Raw genomic sequence first — 16,035 nt, forward strand, 5'->3', positions numbered from 1 at the left:
CCCCTACTTTGGAGGGGGCCCACGTGCTCAGGGATCACTCCCGGCGGACAGACGTGGTGCAGAGGAACCACTCGGGTTGGCCGCGTGCAAGGCAAGCGCCCTACCCGCTGTACTTTCTCGCCGGTCCCTTTTTGTGGGGGTCGGGGCACACCCAGTGTGTTCAGGTGTCACTCCTGGTGGGTTCGGGCGGGTTCAGGCAACAGTATGCAGAGCAGAGGAACGACCCTGATCGGCCGAGTGCCAAGTAAGGGCTCTACCCGCTGTACTATCGCTCTGGCCCTAAACGATGATTAAGTCCCCCGGCCCAAATCCTGATGTTCCGACTACCATTTTGTTCAGAGCCACGCTTCCACCTCCCAGAAGCTCTGGGGTTCGAAAGCAGCGGACGGGTCGCAGGCGATGAGGGAAGTGGGGTTGACGGGCTGACTTCCCCCCAGGCGAGCTTAAGGAGAGTATTCCGGGAGCAAACGAGCGCCAGCTAAGACTCCGCTAGGGTAGGGGGTTAGGTGAGACTAGGGCGAAGGTGCTGCCCGTGCCTCGGGCTGCGTACAAAAGCAGAAGCTCCAGCAGCCACGCCGCCGGGCACCTGGACGCCGACTGCAGACGCTCGCGCGTTTCTCCCTCAGGCGGCTCCGCTCCTCTGCGGGGCGGAGACGGGAACCGTGGCATAGCTAGCCTATCAGCATTGACCGGCCAACGAAGTCCCTTCTTCATTGGTGAGCCACGTGGTGACGTCAAGCCCGCCCGCCCAGCAAACGAAGAGAGCGCCGTGATTGGCTGGCTCTGGGGCGGCGGGCGGTGGAGGAGCCCTGGCGAGTCCGGGTTTCAGGGCGGTGCTGGGGTTTGCCCTTTCCCTGTCTCAAGGCTGTGGGGGGCTGCGGAGGGTGGGGAGTCGGCTCGGCAGAAACCCGGAATTGGTTCTAAGAGCCGTGGGGTTGGAGAAGTGGTGACCGGAAGTGATCTTGGGACTGACCGGAAGCGAGGCCTGGAGGGGAAAAGGAGAGCGGGTCGCGGGAGGGAGGGGGCTTCCTGCAGAAGGGGGCGGGGGAGGGCGCGGAGCCGGCGTGCGAGCGCCCAGCAGGCGCCCGTGGCTGCCGCCGCTCCGTTTGCCGAGAGGCGAGTGACCACCCTCCGCCCAAGGGGCAGTCCGGAGGGGCGGCGTGCGGGCGCCCAGGGCAGCCTCGGGATATTGTGGAGGAGTTACGCCGAGGAGGTCTTCCGCGGCTCCCCCCGGAGGGTTGGGTGCTGCAAGGAATTTTGGAAGTCGGGGCAGCCCCGGGGTCCGGGAGCTCTGTCGGACGGGTCGGGCTCGAGGGTGGCCGTGGAACGGGGTGGGAGATCCCGCCCAGCCCCCGTCGCGTGGGTCGCACTCCTCGCCTTCGCACGAGAAACGGTGTCTCCCGGGGCGAGGAAGGAGCCAGGATGGCCTGGGCGCTGAAGCTGCCTCTGGCCGATGAAGTGATCGAGTCCGGGCTCGTGCAGGACTTTGATGCTAGTCTGTCCGGAATCGGCCAGGAGCTGGGTGCCGGCGCCTATAGCATGAGGTGAGTGCGATCTCCCCTGGCTTCGCGCCCTCCGAGTAACAAAGGCTGGACGGGGAACGAAGGTGTGGAGGCGGGAGGGGGCTGTCCCCGGGGTAAGCCGTCTGCAGCCGAGGCACGCGATTGCTGCTCTTGCTTTGGATAGTGTGGAGGGAATTGATTGATCCAGACCGCAGGCATTGGCAGGTCTGTGCAGGGCCAGTGGAAGAAGAGAGAGTGGCCCTTGGTCAGCCACCAGCTCGGTATGGAGCCAGTTGTGTCGGTGTGGCGGACCTGGAGATGGAAGGTGCCTGTACGTGTGGTAGGCTGAACTGGTCTTGTATGTGCAAGAGGCCAGCCGCATTGAGCATGTGACGGATGGGTTGGCGGTTGGGGATTTGGGAGAACTGGGGCTTAGTGATGAATATTAATTGATGACTGGTTGGAAGGAAAAGTGAGACCAAGTCCACACCCAAGTCTCATAGCTTGCTTTAAAGCTATACTTCATTCTAGAGTTTATGACTCTTGAAGCATAAGCGATGAAATTTGAGTGTGGAAGAGAACTTTAAGATGCTTCTAGACCTATATGTATCTAGTTAAATGCTGATGATAAAATCTCCTTGGAAAGTAGCATAACTTCACAAGTATTTTATTTGCATGTATTAGTTATTTTCTTCTCCCAGTATAGTTTTTTTTTTTTTTTCAGTTGTGATATGCACAGGAGCCATGTTTGGGATGTTGAAAAGAATTAAGGACTTCTTCCTTTAAGAATCTGCATCTGGTTAGATGGGATGTAACTGGCTTTCACAAATACCTTATAAGATTAAAGCAAATAGTCAAAAGTGACTTGAGAACTTAACATTTTTATTAGGTTTATAGGGAAAGATGCTTTAAAGGGGAAAGATGCTTTTTATGGGGAAAAGTTGGCAAATTAAGCATCTTTACAGAGAGATCCTTTGAGTTATAAAATAAAATATAAACTTCTTTTCTTGTTACCTGTTAAACCAAAACAACTTTCTCACCTTGAAGTGAAATTACCAGTTAGAACTGAATATTTCATCTTCATAAATTTTGCTTACAGTTGGTATAATAAAGATTATTCCAGTGTACATTTTGATTCTGTCATGCAGTACTGTCCATTTGAGTAATTGGGTTTTTCTCAGGAGAAAATTTCTCCTTAAAGAAAATTCTAGTTTTACCTGACCTTGCTTATGTAAGTCTGGCCATAAAAATAGAGATTATTTTGGTCTGAAATGAACTGAACCTGTCCTGAAGCATTTCAGCATTTGATATAAGTGACAATTTATGCCATTTTTTTTTTCTTTTTGGGTCACACCCAGCAATGCACAGGGGTTACTCCTGGCTCTGCACTCAGGAATTACCCCTGGCGGTGCTCAGGGGACCATATGGGATGCTGAGATTCGAACCCGGGTTGGCTGCGTGCAAGGCAAATGCTCTACCCGCTGTGCTATTACTCCAGCCCAATTTATGCTATTGTTAAAGTAAAAATTACTACAGCAAAAGTCTTGCTTTTGTCTAGGGTATCAGAGGTTAGATCGAAATAAATATGACTGTACTTATTATGAAAAGAGTTACAAATTATAACCATTGGGAGGCCCAGTTCAATCCCTGGTACCACATGGTCCCCTTAGCACTCTTGGGGAGCAACCATCCAAGCGCTGAGCAGAAAGTCCCAAAACAAGCAAATAAAAGTCTTCCTTTAATCTTTATTTTAGCTTGAAGTGGAATTCATATTACAATGGATGTGAATAAGCCATTTTACTTTATTTAGTTTTGTGTGTGAGAGCTCAGTAGTGGTTGGGGGTCCCAAGATCCACACATGGTGGTTCTGATGGGTAGCTTGTGATGTTGGTGATCCCCAGAGCGATGCATGTGCAAGACTACCATTTGGGCCACATCCCCAGCCCTAAAAATTACTTGTTGTTGTTGTTATTGGGCCACACCCAATAGTGCTCGGGATTACTTCAGACTTTTCACCCACACCCAAGAATCATTCCTTGCAGACTCTGGGGACCCTACGGGGTGCCATGAATCGATCCCAGGTTGGCCACGTGCAAGGCAAGCGCCCTACCCACTGTATTATATCTCCACCCCCTAAAATGGACCATTTTAAATGGACCATTTTAAAGAGGATGGTTTAAGTGGTATTTACTGCAGCGGTTTTCAGCTGTCAGTCTGGGGACTGGTCCTGGTCCTTGGGTGTAAGAAGGTTGATGAACCACTGACTCACTTGGTTCATGATGTTGTGCAATTACTACCTCCTCCTACTTCGAAAACATCTCATTACCCTAGAGAAAACCGTCTACCTGTCAAGTGGTCACTCTGTCTGTTCCCTTTCTCTAGTAGTCATCAGGCATTCTGTCTATGGATTTACCTATTTTGAGTATTTTAATGTAAGTGGAATAATGTGTAACCTTTTGTGTCTGGCTTCAAGCAGAATATTTCAGGATTCATTCTACTACATAATATACCAGTAGTTAAGTATTTTATTCATTTTATGGTTTACTGTGCCATCTTATGTATATGTCAGTGTTTCTTTATCCACTAATTTTAATGATTTCCACTTTTGGGATATTACAAATAATGTAGCATTGTGTTTATAAAGGATGAAATGTATAAGTTTCTGTGTAGCCACATCTTTTCATTTCTTTGGGGTACTGTATTTCATTGTATACTTGTTATATAGATTTGGGGCAAGGAAGATAGGTACTCTAGGAGGTAAGGCACATTTCTTTGCACTTGTCCTACCTCAGTTTGATCCCCTATTACCACCAGGTGTCCCTCCTGAGCACAGAGCCAGGTGTAGCCAAAAACCAAAACAAAACCAGAGATTGGAGAGATAGTACAGTGGGTAGGGCATCTTCTTTTTTCTTTTCTTTTTCCTGGGGATAGTTGGGCCACACCAGATGGCGAAAGACAAGCACCTTAAACCCTGTGCTATCTCATCAGTCCTGCTCTTGTTTTGATAGAGAAGTTGCTTCACTTCATTCACGTGTGCACTTCAGAAACTAAACTTGTTGGAGGCTGCTGTTGAATATTTCACTGGCAGTGGAACTGGACAGTTTAGCTAGCACGGGAAGATGTGAATCTTCACTATGTCATGCAACTTCACTTGGGCAGTTTCACTTGCTTGCTGGCCCCTTTGCACTTACAGGTCTTCACTGGGTTGAGTGACAGTATTGTTAGCCTTGCAGTTCTCTAAACAAACCCTTCACGTCACTTTCTGGACATCTGCTGACAGTGCGCATGTGCTGAGAATTCTAGGCTTGTATGCGCAAGATGACAATTGTGTATTCATATGCCATCGTTGACTGTGTTACTGCCCTGTTTACCTTTTTTTGTTTCATTTTTGTTTTGGGTCATACCCGGCGATGCTCAGGGGTAACTCCTGACTCTTCATTCAGGAATTACTCCTAGAGGTGCTCAGAGGACCATATAGGATGCTGGGGATCAAATCTGGGTTGGCCACTTTCAAGGCAAATTCCCTATCTGCTGTACTATCATTCCAGCCCCTGCTCTTGTTTACTTTTTAAGTGATGTGACGATTATACCATGTAATGATTATGTAATGAAATTTTCCAAACCAATTTTTGGACTGAAAAAACAGGATATGATGATTATGCTGTGGTGACCTTTATGGGGTGAATTATAAGTAGGATTCAAATTGCTGGGTCATACGGCAATGCTTTCCAAAACATATTTTTTAAACATTTCCTTTTTCTTCCCTTTGTTGCAGTTTCTTTTCCTTCAGAAGTTCCAACCCACCTCTCATTTTTATGGACATATTGGACTGGAGCAATAGCACGGCTAGTAGGGCATTTGCCTTGCAAGCGGCCAACTCAGGTTCGATTTCTCCCTTTTGGAGAGCCTGGCAAGCTACCGAGAGTATCCCGCCCGCACAGCAGAGCCTGGCAAGCTGCCCATGGTGTATTTGATATGCCAAAAACAGTAACAAATCTCACAATGGAGACATTACTGGTGCCCGCTCGAGCAAATCGATGAACAACGGGATGGACGGTGCCACAGTGCTATTGTGAATTATTTTTATTTTATTTTATTTTTTAATTTTTGGTTTTGGGTCACACCTGTTGGTGTGTTTCCCTTCCCTTCCCTTCCCTTCCCTTCCCTTCCCTTCCCTTCCCTTCCCTTCCCTTCCCTTCCCTTCCCTTCCCTTCCCTTCCCTTCCCTTCCCTTCCCTTCCCTTCCCTTCCCTTCCCTTCCCTTCCCTTCCCTCCCCTTCCCTCCCCTCCCCTCCCCTCCCCTCCCTTCCCTTTTTTGTTTTAACCACACCTGGTGGTACTCAGGGCTTACTCTAGGCTCTGTGTTTAGGGATAACTCCTGGTGGAGTTCGGAGGACCATCTGGGGACTGAACCTGGGTTGACTGCGTGCAAGGCAAGCACCCTACCAGCTATACTATCTCTCCAGCCCCACACCCGTTGGTATGTCAGCTCAGGGCTGGGGGTTGTGCCCCAGGAGTGATCAGACCTCGCATGTCAGGCTCTTGCCTTTTGAACTATCTTCTCAGCTCTTCTGCTGTTTTTCCAGTCCCTTCCCACTTTTTTTCCATACAAGTGCAGTCATCAGGGTGAGGGTGTTGGCTGCTCACAGCAGGATGTGATTCTTGTGTACTTGACCACTGTGCTCGTTGAGGGTTGCACCCTTTGAGTTTGGGGTGCTTGCTGTTCACACTTTCACTGGGGGTCACTCTCTGAGTTGTATGCTCGCCAGAGTTCACCCTTCCCGGCAGTGCTGCTCTGCTGCACTCTGGCTTCTTCGAAACTATCTAAACTGTCTCTCAGGCTCCAGGAGTTGCAGACTTTTACAAGGGGAAAGGAGACTGGATAGTAAATGGCGCCCAGCAATTTGGTTGTAAGGGGTTGCCGAGCCTGCAGAGGAGCGAGCTGCTTTATTTCACTGGGAGCCTTGAAGCACTGGAAATAGTGTAGTGACAGTTTATATTTACATTTACATTTTAAAAAGGTTTCAACTATCACTCAGCCCTTTATTTATTTTCAATTTAATTTGAGGGACACAGATGGAGATGATGGCTCAGGGGACCATATGTGCTGGTGGAGATTGAACCCACATCGGCCCAGAGCAAGACAAACTGTCTCCTGGCTGTACCACTGCATAGACCACTGCATCAAAAGGTTATGCCAGGACAAAAAGCTGGTTTTTATTTTGAGGAGGGATGGGAGCTTAGGAAACTCAGCCTCATCTGCATATCCTTAGAAATGCAAATTACCTGTCTATAGAGGAAGGGATCAGCTGACAGACCTGCCTTGATCGCGACATCAAATCTATTTGGGAATATCTTTTTTGTTTTATGCTTGTTGCAGGGTCACACCTGGCAGTGCTCAGGGCTGACTCCTGATAGGGCGTGGGGAACCATAAGGGTGCCGAGGAATAAGCCCAGTGGGCCAAGTGCAAGTCTAGCACTCTACCCATTGTATTATCTCAGGCCCATGATCCATCATCATTCCCACCCCACACCCCATCCGCTGCTTTGCTTTGTTTTGTTTTGGGTCACACTCAGTAATGCTTGGGTGGGATGGCAGCCAGATGCAAGGCAGGTGTCTAACCCTTGTACTATCTCTGGTCCTCTGGTCCTTTTTGAACTGGTCCCACAGTCATTAGCAGCTGAAGCCTTGACACGTGAAATGTCTGTGCTGGTCTTTCACTTCCGGGAGCAGTGAAACACCAGGGAGGTGCTTCCACTTTGAAACTGGGCTGGGTAGGTGGTGAATGGGCAACAGAGAAACCCGGCAGAGGCGGTGAGTGATGTTTGCTAGAGGGAGTGACGCTTAGCTGTAAAACATGCCAGCGAGGGCCTGGCTGGAGCTCCTGTGCTTTTCGCGCAGGAGGCCGGGTTAGAGCCCTGATACCCCTCAGTCCTTAATGCACTTCTGAAAGTGACTTCAGCACTGAGCCAGGAGTAAAACCTGACACCACCTGGTGCAGTCCCTCTGCCAAGACAAAAATAGAAAGAGAAAGAGGGGTGGGGGAAAGGGAGGGAGGGAGAGAGAGAAAGAGAGAGAAAGAAAGGAAGGGAGGGAGGAGGGAGGTTGGTTGGTTGGTTGGTTGTGGTCAGTATTGAGGCGCATCCCTAGTAACCAAAAACCAGTTGTTTTTGCACTTAGGCCTTGGTTGTGGTGGTAGTTACCAGATTTTCGAACACTGAAATGGGGATTGAGCTCTCTGGTTCAAAGCTGTCAGGTTAAAGCTGTGGCAGGGGGAAGTCATCAAATTCCCTGGAATACATAACCTATGAAAATTGTCGCAGCTCGCCATTTGTTGGCAAAATGGGAAGAGTCGGTTATTTTAGAAATTCAATCAAAGCACTCGTGTGTTAGGCTAATATCCTGTGATGTAGGGGAAGAGATGTGAGAAACCATATCTGACAAATCTCCTGGATGCGGGCTTTATTGATTCAGATTTTTTTAAATGATACTTTTAATATTTTACAAGTGTCCTGTGAGTAAGTTTGTAACTGGCATTTGTTAGATATTTCCACATATTTTTAATTTCTAAAAATAAAGTTTGCAGAAGCTGGCGTGATTGTATATTAGGTTGCATGGGTGACCGGGGTTCAATCCCTGGCATCCCACAGGGTCCCCTGAGCCCATCCAGGAGTGATCCCTGAGCATAGAGCCAGGAGAAAGCCCTGAGCATGGCTGGGTATGGCTCAGAAACTGGGGGGGGGGAGGAAGTTTGTAGATTTTTTTTTTTGCCACACCCAGGGGTGCTCAGGGCTTACTCCTGCCTCTGGTCTCAGGGATCATTCCTGGTGGGCTCCAAGGCCCATATGGGGTGCTGGCGATGGAACCCAGGTCAGCTGCGTGCAAGAAGCTTCCCACTGTACTATGACCCTTAGCCTGGTTTGCAGATAGATTTGAAGGTTTTAGTCACTTTCTAAGCTAAAATAAAAAAACCACATGACTTACAGAGGTAAAGGGTTATTATTAACAAATAATCCAGGCAGAGTAGAAATGGAGGAGATTCAGGGAGTTAGGGAGGAAGAAGAGATATTGCCTTCATTTGGGGGTAAACTGTAATTTATACACAATGAATAACAGCTATTCAAACCCCTGACCTCTAAAAACTGTGGTGAAGAAATAGTTTTTAGGTGCTGGAGTGGTAGCACAGCCGGTAGGGTGTTTGCCTTGCACACGGCTGACCCGGGTTTGATCCCCAGCATCCCATATGGTCCCCTGAGCACCGCCAGGAGTAATTCCTGAGTGTGTGAGCCAGAAATAACACCTGTGCATTGCCAGGTATGACCCAAAAAAACAAAAAAGAAAAAAAAGTTTTTATACACAAACACTTCTTTAAAAACTTTCTTAAAGATTGTAATGTAGGTATGGGTACAATACTATTGCAATGTATGGTTTTGATAGAAAAAGTTCTGGCACCCCAACATCACCAAAGTACCTGTGACCCTCCGCTACTCTCCTTGGTCAATCTTCATTCTCAGAAATTCTTTTGGTGCTTAAAAAACTTACAGCACTGGGGCCAGAGCTATAGTAAGCGGTAGGGTCTACTACCTTGGATTCAATCCCCAGCATCCCATATGGTCCTCTGAGTACCGCCAGGAGTAACCCCTGTGCATTGATAGGTGTGGTCCAAAGACAAAAACACCAAAAAACTTAACGTGCTTCAAAACTTAGTAGCACTATCTTAAAAAAAAAAAATTCTAGAAACATTCCTAAAAATGAATGTTGACAGGGACCGGAGATAGGGCTCAGTGTAGAACCTTGTATATGTAAGGTTTTGGCTTATCCCCAGCACCACAATGAGCAAATTAAATAAAACAAAAGCTGTCTGATCTTCAAGGGCTGTCAGCATCCAGTGCCTGCAGTAAGTGTCAGGTCCACATGCGGCATTTTTATGTGCTACTCTTTTTTTTTTTTTCTTTTTGGGTCACACCCGGCAATGCACAGGGGTTACTCCTGGCTCTTCACTCAGAATTACTCCTGGCGGTGCTCAGGGGACCATATGGGATGCTGGGATTCGAACCTGGGTTGGCCGAGTGCAAGGCAAACGCCCTACCCGCTGTGCTATCGCTCCAGCCCCCCCCAAAGCATGTTCTTTGAGCTGTCTCTCGGGCACCTCACACAGCTTTGTAGCTGCAGTGCTTAGTAGGGGTTGCACCCTGCATCGTGATTGTTATATACACCTAACTGCAGTGTGGCCAGGAGTCAGACAGTAGAGCTGTCAAATAGTGGAGCTTGTCACTTGTGGGGCACTGGGGCTTGGATTTGTGATCATATGCTTGCAAAGCAAATAATCTAAGCCCCTGAGCTATTTCTCCAAGCTCTCATGAGTGTTTTGAAGTCATTCAATAGTCCTTGTTACAGGTTTGAAGTTGGAGGTGGTTGGAGTTGAGCTGCTCAAGGCAGAGTTTTCTGAAGTACTTACTTGAGGCATACTGAACTCATTTGAGTTCCATCATTGTGACCATGTAATATTAAAAAAAATTTTGTTTGTTTGGATTTTGGTACTCAGGGTTCAGTCCTTATAGTTTTGGGACTATCATATGTGGTGCCAGGGATTGAACCTGGATCAGGTGCAGTTGCACCTGGGTCAGGTGTGTGCAAAGCAAGGGACTTACCCGCTGTACTATCTCTCTGGCCCTGTGATAAATTTTTAATATATATTGTATTACTGTATCACTGTCATCCCGTTGTTCGTCGATTTACTCAAGCGGGCACCTCTATTACACTCAGTAACATCTCTATTAGGCTCAGCTCTGAGAATTTAGCAGCCTCTCCTTACTCATCTTTCCCAACGATTGAAGGCTCTCTCAGGGTCAAGGGAATGAGACCTATCGTTAACTGTTTTTGGCATATTGAATACGTCACGAGTAGTTTGCTAGACTCTGCTGTGCGGGCGGGATACTCTTGGTACTTTGCTGGGCTCTCCGAGAGGTATGGATTTATCTTTTACTGTATTTGGGATATGAATACGCCATGGGGAGCTTGCAAGGCTCTCATGTGTGGGCACTAGACTCTTGGTAGCTTGTCAGGTTCTCCAAGAAGGAGAACAAGGCTATTTGCAGCTGCACATTTCCGGGAGCTTGGTCTTATAGTCTCTGGATGTTGGTCATTGGTGGGATTACACAGCGCCAGAGGCAGTTTGTGAGTGTGGCTGCCGGGCTACTGGAAAATGGGGGGTCTGGATGGAGAAGGCTCAATTCCAATCCGAGCAGGCTTGGAGATCTCAGCCTCGGGTCCCACACACCTGGGTTCCTCTGCTGGTCCCTTCATGCGTGAGGCTCATCCAGACGTGTGGAGAGTGGCCTTGAGCATGGCTGTGGCTGGGTTCTGGAGGTCTTCAACTGTCAAGGCAGTTGTATTGTATATTATATGCAAGTCAGGTTCTCTCCTGAACCAATGTCATGTTTGTTTTGTTTTGTTCCCATACCCAGCAGTGCTCAGGGCTTATTCATGGTTCTGCACTCGCGGATCACTCTTGAACATAATGGGCTACATGTGAGGCAAGCACCTCACCCACATATTATGTCTCCAGTCCACCACATATATTTTTAAAAATAATTTATTAATGAGTACTAGTAATTCTCCATACTGTAAGAATAACTGGAATCTAGGAAAGCAGTAGGTGTTTGTAGAATAGTGTGATTCCTCGAGAAATTTAGATGACAGTGATGTTTGCTCTGGACAGGGATCTGTTTATGGTGATCTCCCTGTCTCCTGCCTAGGACATAGTAGAGTATCGAAGACTTTTAGCTGAATAAATGTTTCTGTCATTTCCAAAAGTTGGACAGGAGTTGCTGAGTGCCTGTGAGCGCTCGCCTCTTGTGGCGCTGAAGGACCCCAGTGATGGTGAAGATTCAAGACGGTCCTCTGGAGTCTCATCTTGCATGGCCAAGAGATCAAATCTTTTGGCTTTTCAGGATGCAGTGTAAGCAGTTAAACACACCAGTCCCTCCCTGCAGCTGATCTGATTGTTACAATCTATGGCCTGAATTGGATTTTCAGATGTTCCAGGTGACTCTTAATAGGTAGCCAAGGCTGAGAGACGCTGGTGTCTACACCGACAGCCATCCGCACTGACCTGACTTTTTTTATTTTTATTTTTAATTTTTTGCTATTTGGGTCACAACCGGCAGTGTACAGGGGTTACTCCTGGCTTTGCACTCAGGGATTACTCCTCTTGGTGCCCGGGGACCATATGGATGCTGGGACTTGAACCCTGGTCGGCCGTGTACAAGGCAAACACCCTACCTGCTGTATGATATATTGCTCCAGCCCCTGACCTGACTTTAGTGATATGTTCTGTAAATATGGCAGAAGATGGCTGAAAGGATTTTTTTTTCTAGTCATAAAAATGCATTACACATTAATTTATCTAGTAGTGGGTAAATTCCACATTCATTTCGGGCTCATTGTCAAAAGTACAAATTAACTTCATTTAGCATGATACTCCCCAGATCCATCATGTAGCAGAAAGCGACATGTTTAATTTTTTTCTTATTGCCAAGTAGTATCCCAGTGTACATATGTATTATTTAACCGGTCATCTGTTCTTGGACACTTGGGTCGTTTCCGGAGTCTGGAGATTGTGAATAGTGCCGCTGGCCCTGCTCTGCTGATTCATGCCTAAATCTCTGAATATATTCAGAGGAGCCTGAAAGCCATAGGCCTGGGACCTAGCTTCTTGAACTGTGGGTGGCAATCCCGCATGGATGTGGTGTGATTTTTAAATAATTTATTTTAAATTTCTTTACGTTTTATTATCAGTACATCTTTGATTTGTACACCTATATACTGGGATCATATAAAATTTTCTTCGGCAAAAAGGCGCTGCCAGTGGCTAGAGTTTGAGATGCCCTGGATAAAAGTTTGAGAAAAAGGAGGGAAGGGGCGGACCGATCACGCCTCAAAGGGCCAGCCTGCATGTTTATTTTCTCTCAGGTAGTTTTTGGGGTCTTTGGATTTGTTTTTGTTTTTGGCCCTTCCTGGATGTTCTCAGGGTTTACTCCTGGTTCTATGATCCAGGATCACTCCTGGCAGGCTCTGCTGACCATATGGGGTGCTGGGGATCAAGCCCAGGTTTGGCCTTGTGCAAAGCAAACCCCCTTACCTGCTGTACTCTCGTTCTGGTGCTACGTTGTTTTGGTTTGGGGCCATCACCAGTGTTGTTGGGAGGTGGGAGCCTACTCCTTACTTGGTGTTCAGGGTTATTCCCGGCAGTACTCAAGGGCCCACATGTGATGGTGTATATCATCCAAAGTATGTATTCAAGCCCTTGGAGCCATCTCCCTGGCCTCACCTTTCTTTTTTACATTCAGAAAATTTTTATTCATTTAGTCATAATGGCATTTCTTGTTTGCTTGTTTTGGACTACATATTTCGGCAGGGCTCAGAGGCTACTCCCAGCTCTGTGCCCAGGGGTTCCCCCTAGCAGTGTTCAGGGAACCATGTGGTGCCAGCAATTGAACCTGGGCCTCCTGTATGCAAGGCAAGCACTCTAGTCCATTATTAATTTCCTTATTTATTATGGTCAGTAATTTATTTTCACTAATATTTAGCATTCTCTCTGAATTATTTTATCTTTTGTTTTGGCGCCACACCTGGCAGTGCTCAGGCCTTACTCCTGGCTCTGTGCTTAGCGATTATTTCTGGCAGTGCTTGGGGGACCATTTGAGGTTCCGGGGATCGAATCTAGGTTGGCTGCTTGCAAGCCAAGCACCTTATACACTGTACTATTGCTCCAGCCTTAAAATGCTTACTTTTTGTATAAGAGGGCTGTACCTGGAAGTACTTAGGGCTCACTCCTGACTCTGCACTCAGGAATCACTCCTGGCTGACTCCAGGGACCATATGGGGTGTTGGGATTGAAGCTGGTTTAGCTGCATGCAGGGTATAAATGTTTTCCCTGCTGTCCTGTCACCTGCTAACCTCACTAGTCTTTTCAATTCAGACCCTTCTGTGCTATAACTAACATTGGGATACTGGCATTCCCACCTCCCCCCCATGTTTTATTTTCATCATGATAGAATTCTTTTGGGCTTACAGGTAGGGAAATTAGAAATTCATGGCATATCTTGTCCCACGTCAGTTTCAAATTTCCTTAGATGGTCTGTACACCTGTCTGCTTACCTCTCAGGATTTCATTTGATTTCTTACCCCTTTCTGGGCTCTTTCTTAGACGCCCTTCCACAGTGCCGAGACCTGAGGGCCATGAAAGCATGGCTGTAAATTAGTGTCATTGCTTTATCTCAGAAATGCTATTTATGCTTCAGGGAACCATGATGCTGCTCTTCCTGGAATCTAAATTGTAGATGAGACCAGAGAGATCGTATAGCAGGTAGGACGCTGGCCTTGCACAAGGCTTTCCTAGATTTGATCCCTGGCACCCCATATGGTCCACTGCGCCCACCAGGAGTGATCTCTCAGCGCAGTCCCAGAAGTAATCCCTCAGCACAGTTGGCGTGCCCCCTGCCTCCAACTTAAAAAATAAGTAAAGAAAGGTGACTCGTTATCAGGCCTCTCTTCCTGTTGTTCTGCTGTGCTCCGCCCTTGGGGTGGCATAGCGGTACTGCACCTGGGTAAGGATATTGAGCTGGTTCACAGTTAGGTTTCTGTAGCCTTCAGTTCAGAGACACTGAGATGTCAAGATCCCCAAGTAATTACAGCACTAGTGATATTATGGTGAATGCAAAAAAACAGAAATAGAAATCGTATCTTCAAATATTTACTATGCTCACGAAGGAGATGTTCTTCCTTTAGATAGTTTATATTTCTGGGGCTGGAGATACAGTACAGCATTTGCATGCAGTCAACCCACGTTTGATCCCTGGTATCCCATATGGTTTCCTGAGTCCCACCAGGAGTGATCCCTGAGTGCAGAGCCAGGAGTAAGCCCTGGGCACTGCCACATGTGGGGCTACTCTCCGACCTCCCCCCCAATCTTATATTCTCTCGCATGAGTTAAATAATATGAGGATATAATGCAATGCTAAATTATTCATGGACAACATCTTAATAGTGTTCACTAAGTAGATTTTCTAATCTCTACTTCAGTTAGCACAGAGTAGGGGCAGGCTTTTGTATTTCCCCAAATTGTTTTTTGCTGAAGTTTTTTTTTATTGTTCTGTTATAAGCAAAGTGTAGAGTGTGTGTGTACAGGTAACCTCCAGCTTCTCTCCCGGCAGGGAGGTGAAACTGAAGGGTATTCTTGCTCCCGGGGAGCAGGAACACTTTAGGTATATTTGAGGTTTTTAGATCTTAATATCTCAAAGAAGAAAATAACGTGTGTTTTTTTTTTAGTTTGATTTTATCAAACTGTTCTGTGTTAATTTTAGGGGTCATTTCCAGATGGTTTTTTTGAACTCTTGCCTCAAATAATACTCGTTTGCTTAGTCAGAAGGGATTAAGTGTAATGTCACATTATATTGAGAAGATTCAAATCTATATATTAAGTGGGTAGGTAGGTAGTGACATTTGAGAAGGGGGAAAATGCCTTGCACTCAAAACGGTTGAACTGTTGCTATGTTGCAAAATCCGATTTGCCTTGGTTCCTGGTAACCTTCACTAATCTTTCAAGGAATCATTAGATGTGGTGTGTTTGAGGATGAAACGGTAATAAAGTCTCCTGAAGAGTAATCTCATGTTCTCCAGTTTTATAGTGTATTATTTTATTTTCAGTCATTTGTGATGGGAGTTATGTCCTACGATCACATGATTTTAAGATATGAAAAAAGAGGCAGAGAAAACCCTGATTTCTAGGAACCCCTGTGCTTGTACAGTTGTGTTGTTTTTTTGGAGGGTGGGGCATACCCAGCAGTACTCAGGGCTTACTCCTGGCTCTGCACTTAGGAATCACACTTGGCGAGGGCTTGTGGGAACTATATGTGTTGCCAGAGATAGAACCTGGTTGGGCCATATGTAAGGCAAGCTCCTTACCCTCTGTACTGTCCTTTTTATAGGCATAGTTATGTCTGCAGGTATTTGTATATTTAGGTTTTTGGTCACACCCAGCTGTGCGGAAGTGACCATGCAGTTTTAGGGATCAAATCCAGGACTCTCCAGCCCACAAGTGATATCTTTGTCCTCTAAGCATATTTGTTTTTCTTGTTTTGTTTTTCATTTGTTTGTTTTTGGGGCCACATCCTGGTTGGTGGTGGCCAGACTTACTCTTGACTCTGCACTCAGGGGTCAATCCTGGCAGGGGTCCAGGGATCAAATGGAGTTCTGGGAATCGAACCTGGGTTGGCTGTGTACAAGGCAAGTGTCCTACCTGCTGTACTATCTCTCCAGCCCCAAAGGTTTTGATTTTTTTTTTCTTTTTGGGTCACACCCAGCGATGCTCAGGGGTTACTCCTGGCTTTTGCACTCAGGAATTACTCCTGGCAGTGCTTGGGGGACCATATGGGATGCTGGGGATCGAACCCGGGTCGGCCACGTACAAGGCAAACGCCCTACCCGCTGTGCTATCGCTCCGGCCCCAAAGGTTTTGATTTTTAATGTG

At 46.9% G+C, this 16,035-nt stretch overlaps 1 protein-coding gene across 2 annotated transcripts in view; it reads left to right on the forward strand.

Moving 5' to 3' along the window:
- Nucleotides 1-812: 812 nt before the first annotated feature.
- The window catches only part of TFCP2 (transcription factor CP2), a 51,917-nt gene continuing 36,694 nt past the window's right edge, over nt 813-16,035 (forward strand). For both annotated transcript variants that reach the window (XM_004601473.2, XM_004601474.2), the window contains exon 1: nt 813-1,544. In XM_004601473.2, the coding sequence (XP_004601530.1) occupies nt 1,423-1,544 (122 nt within the window). In that variant the 5' untranslated portion in view covers nt 813-1,422. The remainder of the gene's footprint in view (nt 1,545-16,035) is intronic.

Source organism: Sorex araneus, chromosome 2, assembly GCF_027595985.1.
Source record: "Sorex araneus isolate mSorAra2 chromosome 2, mSorAra2.pri, whole genome shotgun sequence".
Lineage (NCBI taxonomy): Eukaryota > Metazoa > Chordata > Mammalia > Eulipotyphla > Soricidae > Sorex > Sorex araneus.